The sequence below is a fragment of the Megalobrama amblycephala genome, linkage group LG4 (assembly GCF_018812025.1).
Source record: "Megalobrama amblycephala isolate DHTTF-2021 linkage group LG4, ASM1881202v1, whole genome shotgun sequence".
NCBI lineage: Eukaryota > Metazoa > Chordata > Actinopteri > Cypriniformes > Xenocyprididae > Megalobrama > Megalobrama amblycephala.
In genome coordinates this window covers 42,357,860-42,374,148 of record NC_063047.1, presented here as the reverse complement: position 1 = coordinate 42,374,148, position 16,289 = coordinate 42,357,860, and the positions used below count along the sequence as shown (strand labels likewise).

Here is a 16,289-nt window from a genome sequence, read left to right as displayed (position 1 = left end):
GAATAAATATATTTATTAAGCATTTATAACATGTGAGTTAAAAACGGCTCACTATTTGGCAGGTATTGCATTAAAGTTGCCCTTTTTATTCATGCAGTTATAACTGCATTATTAATTATTAAAGGGAACCTTAATGTAAAGTGTTACACTAATGATTTTTACGGATGGACAATGACACTATTTTCTTCTAGAGCTGATGTACAGCCAAAATAATGTTCCCTCTCTCAATGTAAAGCTGCTTTGACACAATTTGCATTGTTAAAATGTTTGAAAGGGCCAGAGACCCATGAAGCCCAAAAGGGAAGGACCTGACACTGCCAGTGACCAGAGGAGATACTAAAAACTGTCTTTTCTCTTGCCTTTGGCATCAGCTGGACCTGACAATAGTCTAGGTTGGAGATGTGCTGAAACTTACCTAGTCGCTCAGTTCGTCCACCCAAGGGGTATTGGGGTAACTATTAAGGGAAATGACATCATTCATCTTCCTATTGACCGTAAACAGGGTATAGTGCCATATTTAATTTTTGACAGGAATGAAAACGAGGCTTTGAGGGATAGTAGTACAACGGATTGTACTGTAGTTTAACAACATACCGATCTGAAAGTTGTGAGTTGTGAAAATTACATGATCTTGGAATGGCTTTAAGTTAATTATCGTGAGGAACCATAAGTTCAGGAACTTGTTTGCATTTTTCTCCATTTTTCAATGAAGAAAGTGTGTTAGAGTTAAGTGATTTTGTACGGTTACAGTTTCATACAAGTATGAGCTGTATTGATCATTTTCGTGTAATTAATTGGTTAATATTCACCCTGCATCATTTATTCTAGTAGATTGCACATTACATTAATTGCATTAATCAAAAGCAAAGAAATCAAGTTCAGAAGAGAAACAGTTTTGTTGTGTATATGATTGAGTAAATCTCAGTTTTCTTGTGTGACTGAAGAGCATACAGCTGCTCATGAGTGCGTTCACATTCATCTGCCATGACTATTGTGAAGCTTATTCTGATAAAGAGCCCTTGTTGGGTTGCCAGAGCTGCTTGAAGTGATCAAGGGCCACGGGTTCTCATCAGCGGCTGGCAGGAGGGGCAATATTTCCTTAGCAACTCACTGAAGAGGGCACGCAATTGCTGCTATTTGCAGTGTTTTGATTTCAAGAGAGGCAAGCCTTAAAGGGGCGGTTCAGTGTTTTTTTTCTAGGCTTGATTGTGTTTTTGGGGCACAGTTTAACATGTCTTAATGCTTCGTTTTTTTTGAAAACGCTGTATTTTTCATATATTTTACCTTTATTCTACACCTCTGTTTCCACTCTCATATGAACGGCTCGTTTGACTTCCTGCTTCTATGAAGCCACTCCCTCCGAAATTTAGCTAACTGGCTAGCAAAAACGAGTTGCTCTTTGTATATGTCCTTGATGCATTAAAAATAGCAACAGAACTATAACATTACATTAAAAGACATGTACAAACAATAAAACGTACTTACAGTTTGAAGCCAATAAACAGCAGCTTCTGCTTTTAAAGTGGGAACTGCTTCATCTTTCAGTAATAGCCTTTGTGCAAATCCAGCATTGAACTCATCGCATCCAGTGTAGAAAATATCACAGATTATAATGGGTTCTATATCTTTTGATCGCGTCGCGTCGCGCAGCTCGCGTTCGGTGCAACTCTTCCGCTTCCATTATACTGCGCCACATGGCCTCGCCCACTTTGTTGCGTGTTCCCGGGGGCGTGTTTATGTTAATAGCAAGGGTTTATGATGTCACCAACCCAGGAAGAAGCTTGTTGTAGTCCAAACCGGGCGTTTTTGTAGGCATTAAACTGCCATAACTTTAAAAGACAATATCTCCGTATGCATTGAACTTTCAGCGCTGTAATTTTGCAGATACTGTTTATGCTCAAACAGCAACATTACACACTAACTAAAGTTAAAAAAGTGAAATCGCATTGAACCACCCCTTTAAAGGTGCCCTAGATTATGTTTTTAAAAGATGTAATATAAGTCTAAGGCGTCCCCTGAATGTGTCTGTGAAGTTTCAGCTCAAAATACCCCATAGATTTTTTTTAATTCATTTTTTTAACTGCCTATTTTGGGGCATCATTATAAACGTGCTGATTTTATGCTGCGGCCCCTTTAATTCTCGTGCTCCACGCCCACGGAGCTCGCGCTTGCCTTGAACAGTGCCTTAACAAAGTTCACACAGCTAATATAACCCTCAAAATGGATCTTTACAAAGTGTTCGTGATGCATGCGTCGGATTATGTGAGTATTGTATACTGTTATATTGTTTACATTTGATTCTGAGTGAATTTGAGGCTGTGCTCCGTGGCTAACGGCTAATGCTACACTGTTGGAGAGATTTATAAAGAATGAAGATGTGTTTATGAATTATACAGACTGCAAGTGTTTAAAAATGAAAATAGCGACGGCTCTTGTCTCCGTGAATACAGTAAGAAACGATGGTAACTTTAACCACATTTAACAGTACATTAGCAACATGCTAATGAAACATTTAGAAAGACAATTTACAATTATCACTAAAAATATCATGATATCATGGATCATGTCAGTTATTATTGCTCCATCTGCCATTTTTCGCTATTGTTCTTGCTTGCTTACCTAGTCTGATGATTCAGCTGTGCACAGATCCAGACATTAATACTGGCTGCCCTTGTCTAATGCCTTGAACATGGGCTGGCATATGCAAATATTGGGGGCGTACATATTAATGATCCCGACTGTTACGTAACAGTCGGTGTTATGTTGAGATTCGCCTGTTCTTCTGAGGTCTTTTAAACAAATGAGATTTATATAAGAAGGAGGAAACAATGGAGTTTGAGACTCACTGTATGTCATTTCCATGTACTGAACTCTTGTTATTCAACTATGCCAAGATAAATTCAATTTTTCATTCGAGGGCACCTTTAAAATAAAGCTCATTCAGAGAGATCTCGGGCCTCATTTATAAAACATGCACGGATTCGATCTTTTAGAGTGTGCGTATGCTACAAATTTGTAAAAATCGTTGACTATTTGACCATGTCAGGCTCTAAACTGGTGTATGCACTTTTCCTTGTGGCAGAGTCGGAGTACTGCAGGTACATATGTGGAAATCTAAGCAGCGATAATAATAATAATAATAAAATCCTGTTAGCATAATTAAACAGCATTGCAGTTCAAATATTTAGTATGCATGGTTCCAGACGTGTAAATTATTTCACTCAATCTACAGGCTATAAAATGGCCTATAATGCAGAAACACATTTCACATCTAGAAGAGAGGCGTATGCGTGTTTGTTTTATTTAGTGTGTATGTTTTCTCTCAATCACACGTGCACACATTTGAGAAATATGCAACATTTTATAATTGAGGCCCGTCTTCTAAAAAAAAAACAACACATTCCGCTGGGATTTGTTTGATCCTCAGTTCTAAATGATGGGAAATCCTGGGAAAGGGTGTGATGAATATAACAATGAGGAATGTTATTAAATAAAGAGTGAAAACAAATAATAAATGTGTGAAATGTTTCATTCTCCCAGACAACTGTTCTAGCTCAAGAATATTGTATGTGGAGGGGTTTCTTATTTTTTCTTCAAAATAATTACAAAATTACTCAAAGCTATTCATCATAGTTGACTTTTTCAGTTCATGTGAGAGTGCCACAGTTGATTTTACTCCAGAAGTAACAAAAACCAGAATTTTATCCTGTGACAATGTGGCATTATTTATGTTTTCATGACAGCTGAGTTTATTCCCCATCCTAAACTGTCGCTAAGTTTAAAAAAAAAAAAAAAATCATTGTAATACATTCAGATTATTTATGTTTGAGATTTTCCAATTTGCCATTCCCAGATGAGTATTATTTTCAGTGGTGAAATGTTCAGTAATGAAACAAAATGTGCCTAAATTGTCATGAAAACAACTACTGGACTTCTTTCTTTATGGTAAATACTGGCCCTGGACATCTTTATTATTTTCAGCAATGCAGAATAATGCAATTCAATGCAAAAATGCAATACTACTAGTGCTAACAATAAAAGAGAGGCAGGAGGCAATATTGTCCGATTTTACCATCTAAATGTTTTATTTTGTGTTTTGCAATGACACTGGCTTTTTTAAAACCTCTGTTTTCTTTTGCACTTGCTATCTTAGGAGGTGCGTCGGAATTGTAAACAGTGAAAATGATAAAATACATTTCATATAACTACTTACAAGCAGTGTACGCCCACACCAGAGGACGGCCATACCTGCTCCGTCCAGATTTATAACAATACATGCCATTTTATAGCTTTAAGGTTCACATATTTACATAGGTACAGCAAACGCTTCGTGGTGTGTTTTTATCTTTTTTTAATCGTTTTTTTTCTTAAGAATCATATATACATCCATTAACCCGGCTGCCTGCTGCCAGGGAAACACAGTTAGAATAATTTGTGTACTAATGTAATTCTTACATTACCTGTAACTTATACAATAATATTAATGCAGAGCTCAATCCGTTGTCTTTTTCATAAAAAAGGTAAACTTATCCATAAGATAAGTCAACAAATAATAAACATATTGCACTTACATCAGGACAGCTGTGGACCTGGATCAAAGTGGAAAAGGGAAATTCGGCTGAGTGCAATGTACAAAGCAACCAGTGAGACTTCTAAATAAATAACTAAGTTTCTGTACTGGTAAAACATGTCGTCTTATTAACAAACACAGGGACAGATCCTAACCGACCTTGTGCCCTATTAAATATAGAGTGCATGATTAAACCTAAAGTCAGAAAAGGGAGGAAACAAACGGTTAAATAAGTCTGGAAGCTTCATAGTCGAGTGCCGTAATGTCCTGAGAATACTGTCTCTTCCATTCTTAATATGTCAAGCTACAACGAATGGCTTATTGGCTTTACAGATCGCAGCGAAGCGTGTTTTCTACAGTCTTTAGAGACCAACGACAGTCCGTTTCCAGCCCGGAGCGAAACGCTCCGGTCTTCAGCTGCAGTTTGGTCCATTCCTCTACATTTATTTGTTTAAATTATATTTTGTGCCAGCAACTTCATCGTGTGACATGGAGTCGAAAGACATGGAGGAAGGTTCACAGGAACACAATTGAGCAGTAAGTGCATGATCGTCGACGTTCTCCACCATCCAGACGTCCAACCGCGAAGGGACGAGACATTTTCGAATGTCATCATGAAATGGAGAACAACGAGAGGTTGGTGGCACCAGCAGTGCTCCATCAGAAGAACGGGAAGAGGCGAAACAGTACCCAGTTGGCATAGTGTTGAAGAGGCCGTAACGGCCTCCGTTTCTCCAGTACACAAATTAAATAACATTCAAATGGGAATAACCAGCATTATTCAGCGTGGCGGTGCCCCACTCGTCCAGCGCCATCGGGTCGGGTCACGCTACCTTTTCCTCTATCTTTCGCCGTTTGTAAACGATGCCTCGTGCATTTCTCCACTCTTTTTGCCACGTTAACAGATAAGAATGGCTGATGACAATGAAACGCTAAGTGAAAGAAACCTCGCGGATGCTACTCTTTATAGTGTCTCTCTCTCTCTCTCTCTCTGTCGTCTTAAGAGGAGGACGAGGATGTCGACGTGGTGCTTGGTTTCTTTTGGTTCACTAAGTCCATGTAGAGCTCCGAGCGCAGAAATCGAGGATACGAGTCTTTCTCCATCAGGCCGTATATCCTCCTCTGGGCCAGGTCGAAGCAAGAGCGATTGATGTCTTGCAGGTTCTCTTTAGTGTGTTCCCTGGTGTAGGAATCCAGATTCACCTGCGGGACAAATAAAGAGCCATTAAGTCTGTAGTCGTTTTGCTTCAATGCTTTAGTCAGAAATCCAATGGACCAATGGGGTGCTTCCAATGGACAGTCTGTTTTCAATTTCTAATGTAATGTACATTTATATCACTTTACTTTGTGCTTAATTACCTTGGCATTAAATTACAGAAAACTAGTTAACGTTGCATGTGAGTACAGTATTTGAGGGAGTGACGGCAAATTTGACATCTTTCTCTCTTCTGACCAATGTAATCAATCTCTTGATATTTTTTTCCCTCTTTTGGAAACACTATCATGGCTTATTCGGGGTGCAAATGGGAATGCAAACAATTATATTTGTTGCAGTTCACCACTATAGAAGTTTACCCAACTATGACGACTTCCACTTCTGAGAACTGTGTGAAAAGGGTGCAGTCCTGTTTTTACAGAGCCACCTTCCAGCAGCGTTCAGCTGAATCCCTAATTAAACACACCTGAACCTGCTAATCTAGAAACGTCCGGGCAGGTTAAACTCTGCAGGAAAGTTGCCCTCTAGGAGCAGGACTGGACATGTATTTTGCATACAAATGACAAACTGCTGCTTTAACTGAATTTACGCAACATCTGGGAGTTGGCTGCACAATATTTTTTATGATCCATATGGAAACAAAGTCATGATTACAACGACTGTGAAATTTCAGTACATCCAGGGTTCATACAGATACTGTAAAATGAAATTCCAGGATTTTCAAGGACAACAATCAGAGATCTCACCAAACAATATCTTTATTATCTTTCAAATTCTAAAAAAAGCTAAATAGATAAATATATACTAATAAAACAATGGTACACATCAACTGCAGCACATGCAATTTTAAATACTGGAACATTAACAAAAGCCCAAGAAATTTCATTGCGTGGAAGAGCAGATAGAAAGTGGGCATAAACTTCTTCCACGATTATTATTGAAAGATGTAATAACAGAAGGAAAACAAAGGATTTCATTTGTAAAATGTAGAGCATTTCATTGTAAATCATTGCAAAGTAATTATATTGCATTCTAATGTCTTGTTCACATGTTTTTTTTAACTCAAATTACTGATACAAGGTATCCAATATACAAATGACAACTTATTTAATAATATATATTTAATACAAAGTTTATAATGTCTATTATTGTCCAACAAATAACATTTTATATTATAATGTTTACATACTTGGTATTGAGAAACGGTCTGATCAGGGTTTATCAACGACTTCAGTGCAGGTTACATAGTTACGCCAGTAGGTGGCGCCAAGTGACTGACTTTAAGAGTGAGTTAGTAGACCATTCAATTAAAAAAAATGCTGATTCATTCTGGAACGAAGAAATGTTGAAAACAAGGAAATTATTTTAACTTTGAACAACACCTTATGAGGCGCAACCGACAAGCAAAGCGGGTTCTCTTTAAAGAGATCGATGCATTGACCAGTGATGGGAAATCCCCTTAACCATTGAAACGATACCAGGACAAAGATATCGCTTTCCTCTTTCAGACTGATTTTTTTGTGGTTGACCTGAAATATGAAAGCTGTATCATATACTTGGAATTGTATGAGCAATATCAAGCTCATAGCTATATCAGACAGGCGGCAGCGTTAAATTTGAAAAACTAATTTCATATAAATTGTCTAGTCAAGTACCTCTTCATAAATATGGCTTTTTGTTAGGGGTTTTCCAGGAATTCAATTTCAAAAAGTCAAACTCAAGTACTTTAAGCACCTTGTACGAACCCTTTGTGGATGTACAAAAAGTCATGTAGACTTCAGTACTGCTTTACAAAGCTTATGGAGATTGGCACACAACATAGACAGGTTTATTTGACTTTTAAAAGGGAGAAGAAAACACTTCCCATATCTTTCGGTAATGTTTGATTATTGTGTTAGGTCACCGCTTGGTGTTCATTTTAAAATCTGGTTTCTGAAGCTCAAACCAGTTGAGAAATTGATCCTTTTTCTATATAAACCTGCTCCTAAATGGCACATGAAAATCAAACTGTGTTTGGTCCCTTAACATTTCATCTGGACTGGACTTTATGCTGGAAGTCAAAGATCTGGCAGCGTGAATCTACACAAAGCCCAGCTTCACTGCTGGAAAGTGCCTCGAGCTCCTGCTGCTCGTCTCATTTTGAATTTCCAAACTGCTTTCCAAGTTTGGAAAATGAAAACATGCTCTCAAACTGTCTGCTGAGTGTTGTGCGGCCAAGAGGGAGTCCATTAGTCAGGCATGACATCATATCCTCCACGGCTCTGACCAATCTTTTAGTTTCATGACACAATGTGGAGTATTTTAAGAATATTTCCAGCCATTTTTTTAAGCTGCCAAATAATACAGAGCGGCATTGTTTAGACTTTTTCGATTCCCAATGAACATCAGATGTTTCAGTAGGCGTTTGCGGTCTGTAAAAGTTCAAATCAATACGAGACTTCATGCTCACCTCTTTACAGGACTGGATGGCGATGAATTCCGCAAAGATTTTCTTAGCTTTCGATGTCATCTTGGACTGCGATTTAATCTTCTTGTAATCCTCGCAGGCCAGCCAGAAATCCAGATTCTCTTCACTGAACTCTGTGCGCAAGAAAGCTCTAAACGCTGCCAGCCCATCTGATGAGGGAGAGAATAAAGAGGCAGAAAAAGGGGAGATGTTATTGGACGGATAAACAGAGAACCATGGCAACGGCAGCCTCCACTGAAGAGCCAGCGCCGAGCGCCAAACCCTGAGTCACTACAAGTCAAGAACACGACTCTTGATTGCATTTGTTCTCATCCAAAGCTCTCGCTGCTATGCATCATTCTGTTATTTATTCAGCATCTCTTTTTTGAGTTAAAACACTGCAGAAATTCACATTATTTGCTACAGCTAGAACGTAGTTTCCATGCACGTGAATGTAAGCACTGCAGCAAAATGATAGACTGATTTTAAAACATCTTTGCATAATCAGCAATACCAATGAAGTGGCTCTGAATATAAATGCAAAATTTTACAACATTTTATGTGACATACAAGTGAATTTCCATGCCTAAAACAAATGTGCCAGTGCTACAAGACAAGATTTAATGTAGGCTGTGATTGTTTTGCAGTGTATGCTCAAAAGTGTCTTTCTTACAGTCGCACTGCACACTGACATTTCCTTTCAGATCTAAAGGTGGCCAGTATTAAAATAGAAGGAAGTGTGGCCCCATCCCAAAGCACGCAATCACCTTTCCGTTCCCATAAGAGCCTGCTGATAACAGCATGTGAATGCACTCAGCCTTTCAAACAATCGCTGCGGAAAAAGACATCTCCTGCCCCACATCTCAAGCACTTTCAGAGTTTGATTAAAAATGGAAAGCCATGACTCCATACGGATCATCTGGGATTACTATGAAAGCATGTTCAACAGAGCGTTCATTCAGTGACTCAGAGCAGGAAGTGGAGAGGAAGCACGAATGCCTGAAACAATGCAACAATGCAGCCGCCATCCCTGTGGATTCAAGCCAAGCCAAAGGAATTCAGCAAATACAACAAGTGACAGAGGGGTAAAAGTATCTTACATTTGTGGACCAGCAGCTTGTCCAACGATTCACCCCACTTCATTGCCTCTTCTGGAGTGGGCCTGCAAATAAAGGCAGAACGGTTTTTCAGCAAGCCCATCTCTGTCAGGTTTCTCATTGTATGACCCATTCGAAGCTGTGCCCTTCTCTCGCTCGAGTATGTGTGTTTGTGTGAGCCTGAGTGTCTGAGTAAGTCTCTGTTGGACGGCCTCTTTTATATTTCCCTCTGTGAAGAGGAGGGGGTGGGATCAGGCTGCACCAATAGGATGGCGTGCTCCGCCCACAGCTCCTCTCAAAGACTCATTCTTGCCTTCATCGTCTGTCTAAGATCAGCTTTAACACTTCCTTTGACGCTGCCTAATAAGGGAACTTTATCTAACAGGGGAGTGTTAAATCATAAATCAGATCGTAAGGTGTGCTGAAGCATCACACCTGTGATTATTCTGACCTACTTACAACTTCTGTGCATTGATTTATCGAGATCTGTTCCATGCAACATTTGCATATTTTATGAACACACTTAACAATATCACTCATTAAAACATCTCGGCAATACAAACGTTCAACTTTGCAGCACCTTAATATCAAGATAATTTAACCCTGTGATGCATGACATCCACTACATTAGAGTCATTTTAACCACCATAGGAGATTATCGTTATCTTAACTACAATTATTATAAACATTATATTTTTAAGACAAATTCAAGCAGTGTTGTTTTAATATCATTGATATACTCTTATTGTTTTTTGTTGCATGTCTACGTCGGGTAACACTTTATTTCGATGGTTCGCTTTGACTAACTACAAGTAATTTTGCAACTACATGTCAATTATCTCTCATTAGAGTATCAGTCTGCTTAATATCTGCAACTACATGTCAACTTATTCCACTAACCCTAACCCTAACCTAACAGTCTACTTATACTCTAATGAGAGTTAGTTGACATGTAGTTGCAAAATTACTTGTAGTGGACCATCGAAATAAGTTAACATCACAAATTGCAAATGAATTGATCTAAAATCCATCCTTTCAGTCCCTTTCTCTTTCATCCCACACACATGAGCAGAGAGACACCAGCTGGATCATTACCCAGGAAGCAGGTGGACATCACACACACACACACACACACACACACACTTACTTGACAGACTTCAAGGTTTTGTCGAGCTTGCCGGCTGGGGTGCTTCCGGGAGACTCATTCCTCCTCCTCAGGAAAGCGAGTCGGTTCTTCATGTCTTTGGCCCTGCAGAAAAACGCACAGAAGGGTAAGAGTTGAGTTCTGCAGGTCACAACAAAACCACTCGACAAATCGATCTCAGTCACGGAAAACACGCAATCGCATAAATCCAAACGCAGAAACCCATACATGTTCTCCTCAATCCACAGTAATGAAAGCTGAGACGCCGTTTGAAGTTCCTGGAGCCTCTTCTGTCAATCTCTCTTCCTTCTCGCCAGTTCTGTGTCTGAGCGAGCGGATGAGTGAAGGGAGGGTTCTGCCACTCTCCACACCTTCGCTTCGCTGTTCAGGTGCCACCGGGAGTCCCGCGAGCCCTAACCTAGGGCCGATGGGCCCCGGGGACCGCTGTGGAGTGCAGCTGCATCTCCGAATCTCCAAAAAGCTGACTCTTCACCCCTGGATCCACGTCTCATGAGACGACCGCTGGGCTCGGGAACCTCCAGATGCCCGTCCTCCCTCTGCCTGACCTCACGTACCTCTTCCAGAGGAGCACAATTTCCGCCCACTGATTTCCACTGTGGCTTTGCGGATCCTCTGCCCTCATCAGCTCCATTTGGCCTCTCGCACCGCAGGCACACGCTGATGACAGCACCAAAAAAAGAAGCTGAATCCCATTTTTGGCCCTCCCAAGGCCAGCGTTCCTACATAAAGCGCACGCCGAGAGTTCCTGCGCTCCGTGATTGTACTGTAGACATGAGGTGTTGTTGAAGTTTCAACCCTCACAACTGGTGAAAATAATCCTGAGCAAAATATAATTTTGATTAAATATTGTACGTCTAGCTGTTATATATCGACTGTTTTGAATGTGGCTCATGCCATGTGATCTGACACTATTTATTGATTTGTTTATACACACAACCGTTCAAAAGTTTGGGGAATGTAAAATGTATTCATGTTTTTGAAAGAAGTCTCTTCTGTTCACCAAGACTGCATTTATTTAATCAAAAATGCAGTGAAAATTGTGAGATATTTTTACAATGTAAATCAGCTGTTTTCTATGTGAATATATAGTAAAGTGTAATTTATATCCTGTGATCAAAGCTGAATTTTCAGCATCATTACTCCAGTCTTCAGTGTCACATGATCCTTCAGAAATCATTCTGATACGATGATTTGCTGCTCAAGAAATATTTATGATTATTATTTTTGTGGAAAACACTATACATTTTATCTTTCAGGATTCTTTGATGAATAGAAAGTTCAGCATTTATTTGAAATATAATCTTTTGTAACATTATAAATGTCTTTACTGTCACTTTTGACCAGTTTAATGCGCCTTTGGTGAATAAAATCATTTATTTTCAACATCAACAACAACAAAAAGGTCTCATTGACCCCAAACCTTTGAACCGAGTTTTATATATAATAACTGTATGATAGTGACAACAAGCAAACAAGGGCCTTGTAGAGTATCATACATGCTAAAGCACTTATGGCACTATTAAACGGTTAAACCGCATTTTGCGTCAGCAATGTCAACACATAAGCAGAAATAATTAAGCCAGGTTCTGTAGTAACCACTGGTTAATAATCATTTCCATCCCACCGGGTACGATGACGGAAAGCATAGATGAGACTCGACCGGAAAAAGGAAGTCTGCATCTATTTACGACACATTATGATGTCCTGTAGGCCGGAGCTGCTAAGAATTTCCCCCCTTCGGACTGACCTATTCCAGGCAAAACACAACACCAGGGTCTTCTCTTTCCAGGGAAAAGCCCTGAGCTACAATATAAGGATAGAAGATTTCAAGATTCATTAGCAAAGTTGTTTAATTAAAACCACGTTTCGAGAATTAGAATCTAATCTGTTCATCAAGCTGGGAAATGGGATGATGAAACATCAGTCAGCCGCGGCGTCAGAGGAAGTTCCTCACAGCAGATGCTTCAGAACGAAAGCGGCAAATCCAAAATCAACTGTCAATAATTAATGAGTCCTAATTCTATACACACATTTACCTATCTATATAAACGAGGACTTCTATAGTTCTGCATAATTATTTATAACGTGGAGTTTGGTGTTTACCCTCCAAAGGAGGGGCTTGCCGGTTTCAGATAACTGGAAACACTCACAATCCTGGTCAGTTCTGTAGCAAAACATCAATCTTCTTCTGAGAAGTCTTTATTCTGTTGATGATACTGTCATTTTTTAAGATATTTAATCTCTTATCCGAAATGGTAAAGTCAAATCTGCTTCATATTCAGCTCTCTGACGTTGGCCAAAGGCATTTACACGTAAACATCTTTATTTAGGATTCTCTGGTGAGACATAAGAATGCGAAAGAGCTCAGGATCGAAACCCCGAGAGTCTGATCAGATAACTGCTGGAATCATCAGGATTTTTGGGAGATAAACTGACTCACACACATGACTTAGATCTCAAACAGCTCTCAAAACAAGGTAAATGCCAAAAAATGCAGTATCTTGGATGGATTACGATTCCGGTTGCTAGCTTGGATATCAAAGTTTGCCCACTTGGAAAAGAAACGGAGCTGAGGAAACAAATCAATCACAACATATTTAATTCCAAAGCTACAAAAATAGTGCTTTTACAAGGAATAAATGAATGTTGGCCAATAGGAAAGTATTTTTAACTTCCAGTGGGAAGATCTGGATTAAAATGTGAGGGTCTGGTGTTGGATCGCACACACAAAAGGAAAGATTCTCGCCAGTTTATGGGCTCTGGAAAATATTTAGAAGAGTAATGAATCAGTTTGTGGTCCAGGTCAGGTTTCGCTGAGATCTCGGAGGATGTGAAAACAGATGCAACAGAAAAAAACAGTCCTACAGCTAATGTACTGTAGTAGACCGTGACATAAGGCTGAGTTTGTCCTCATTCAGCACAGAAATCTATAGGTTTGTTATGGATCTTCAAGTGACATTAAATGCAATGCTGCCACCTACTGGATATGTTCATGATCAACACTATATTTATATCACCTCCAGCCTCTTGAGATGAACGAGAACTAGGTAAAAAAATTATAAAGGATGTACAAAAACATTTTTGAGATCATGTTGGTATTAAAACAATTTATATTAAGTTATTTATGTAGCCTATTTGAGTATATTTAGAGTGCGGATCATGGGGGGGGTCTGACGCCCCTAAAGAAGTCTTGATTCCCCCTGAAGGACCCTGACTTGGGGGCTGGTCATAGAAAGCAATCTACCTGTAATATGAAGCTTTTACCTGTAAATATTAAGATGCATTTGTAGCTCTGACTGATATTAACATGATATTAACCGCACTCGTTCATGCATGAACGAAGAACATAATGTGTTTGAAATCAAATGCATATGTACTTCAGTTGAATGCTGTAAAGCTGAATGTACAAAACAAAGGTTTGGTGAAAATATCCACAATTTAACAACACTAAAATAAGAGTGTGCAGTTTATCTGTCAATCAACTGTGCATTAAAGTTTTATATTAGTGTGTGTGTGTGTGTGTGTGTGTGTGTGTGTGTGTGTGTGTGTGTGTGTGTGTGTGTGTGTGTGTGTGTGTGTGTGTGTGTGTCCAACAGTGTTGAGATTCCACACTGCTCTGCAACAGTGTTAGTAATGGCCATGTGGCATCAGTCAGCGAGAAAAAGCCACGCCAGTGAAAATATGTTACAGATTAATAGTTGAACTATGGAAAGAGAACAGAAAAATCAGATTTAAGGACTCAGTTGCACACTCGGCCAAGATCTTCTGGCTAAGATCAAGCATAGTAACAATGCTGTTACTTCCCAAAGAAAAGTAGGAAAATGTAGGAAAATAAGGACAAACATCATTCCAGAAGACTTAATGAAGATCCCAGCTATGTTTTATTTAGATAACAACTTTGTCACCAAAAATTCCTTTACAGTAGGGGAGAGCGGGGTAAGTTGTCACACTCTTCATAACTCCAAAACTAGATGCTCTATCTCAAAAATCAAATAGCCACTTTGTGTGACTACTTCTTCTATAGTCAACTTCCTGTTCACATGTGGTCACGATCGCTCTAATCTGAGGTTAGCACAATTATCTTATTTTTTGGCTTAAAAAGTAAAAGATTTGCACTTTAAATTTTATGCAATACAACTTTGTTAGGTATGCATGTTAAAAATTATTATTTTGCACAACAGGAGACAATAATGTGTCTTTTTATACTTTAGCTGACATGCTATGTTGAGCTCACCTTGAGATTTAGCCAACATTAGCACACATGTCAGTTTGGGGCAAGTTGTCTCAATGACTTTCGGGCGAGTCGTCACATGTGACAACTTGCCCCAGTGCAGATAAACACATAGAACATGCTCAAAAAGCATGTTAAGTCAGTTATGTTCAGAGATTAAACATGTTAAGTTAAGCGAGATATCTGCAGTATTCCATTCAGTTATCACGGATCTATGTGCAAGTTTGAGTTTAAAGTTCAAAGTAAAGTGGTTTTCCCACTTAATGTGTTTTGACTGAAATGTGTATTGTTTGGATTGAAATTATGGTTTTTCCAAATTCTCTAGGCTTGATTGTTAACATTTCCAGTTCTGGTTTGAATTTAAAAATGAAAATCAATAATAACAATGAAGTAGTTGCGTTCTTATTTTTAGATAATCTAGTGTGACAACTTACCCGCCGATGGGGCAAATTGTCACAAGTGCACATTCTCTATTCAACAGTCTACAACTCCGTAATGAGATAAGATATGAAAATGTAATGAATACAACATATGTGCCCAAGACTTCCTTCTTTCATTTGGTATGACATTTACATCACTGTGATGTACGGTGCTCAGTGAATGATAGACAGTGTGAGAAGTGTGACAACTTACCCCGCTCTCCCCTACACATTTGGCAGATGCTTTTAGCCAAAATGGCTGACTTGCATTCAAAATACTTTTAAATAAACTACAATTCATTTCTTTTTCTTTTTTTTTCTAACTGACATACAGCTGTTTTTAGCAGAATTAAAATATTAATATAATTATACCAACTCTCATCAAACTCATTTCATTTCAAGCAAATTAATTAAAAAAAGTAAAACACTAAAAATAAAAAATATATATTAATTTGATTTTTTTTAACATTCAGGTGAATGCTTTGATCAAATGTTATATATCAAAAAATCTGCTGATTCAGATGATACAGATTATTTAACATTATAAGTTACCATCTATGAACATGATCGCAAATATCTTTTTAACAAGATGTAAAACGTATTTTTTCCCTCAAATTTTACTTTTGTCCTGTAAATGCTTCATATTTTTACACGCCTCAAAAGGCTGTTGGTCTCACGCACTAATTTACACAATTCAACTTTTGAACCACGAAACTTTTAGAGAAAATTGAACAAAAAATTATATTTGATTGTTTGCACTGTCCAGTTTTCTCAGCATGGACATGTGGTGGGAAAAGACATGAGAAAGTGTCGGCTTCGCTCGAGCGGAGCAGTTAAACGTCGACCGTGCTTCATGACCCCTCATTTAGAGAAACACCGGGCTAATTATCAGGCAGAAGCAGCTGCTCCCGCGCCTCCTCACGGCTCAGGCTTGTAATCTCTCGACAGGAAGGACACGCCCTCGCTGGAATTCATCAAATTAGGATGCTCTGATCCAGCTCTTCTGAGCCGTCGACAGACATTTCCCCACGGCGAGCCCTGCAGGGAGAGCCAGAGAGGAGATGGTCGCAAGCCACAATTATCTCTAGGCTTTGCCAATTCCCACTCTGCCCGGCTCACATTACTGCCCATAATAGAGCTCAGCA

At 39.0% G+C, this 16,289-nt stretch overlaps 1 protein-coding gene across 3 annotated transcripts in view; it reads right to left on the bottom strand.

The window, feature by feature from the left end:
- Window positions 1-4,061: 4,061 nt before the first annotated feature.
- rgs3a (regulator of G protein signaling 3a) overlaps window positions 4,062-16,289 on the bottom strand; it is a 117,192-nt gene continuing 104,964 nt past the window's right edge. For all 3 annotated transcript variants that reach the window (XM_048189484.1, XM_048189485.1, XM_048189486.1), the window contains 4 exons: window positions 10,477-10,578; window positions 9,333-9,394; window positions 8,236-8,402; window positions 4,062-5,773 (listed from right to left, as the gene is read on the bottom strand). In XM_048189484.1, coding sequence (XP_048045441.1) covers window positions 5,570-5,773; window positions 8,236-8,402; window positions 9,333-9,394; window positions 10,477-10,578 — 535 coding nt within the window. In that variant the 3' untranslated portion in view covers window positions 4,062-5,569. The remainder of the gene's footprint in view (window positions 5,774-8,235; window positions 8,403-9,332; window positions 9,395-10,476; window positions 10,579-16,289) is intronic.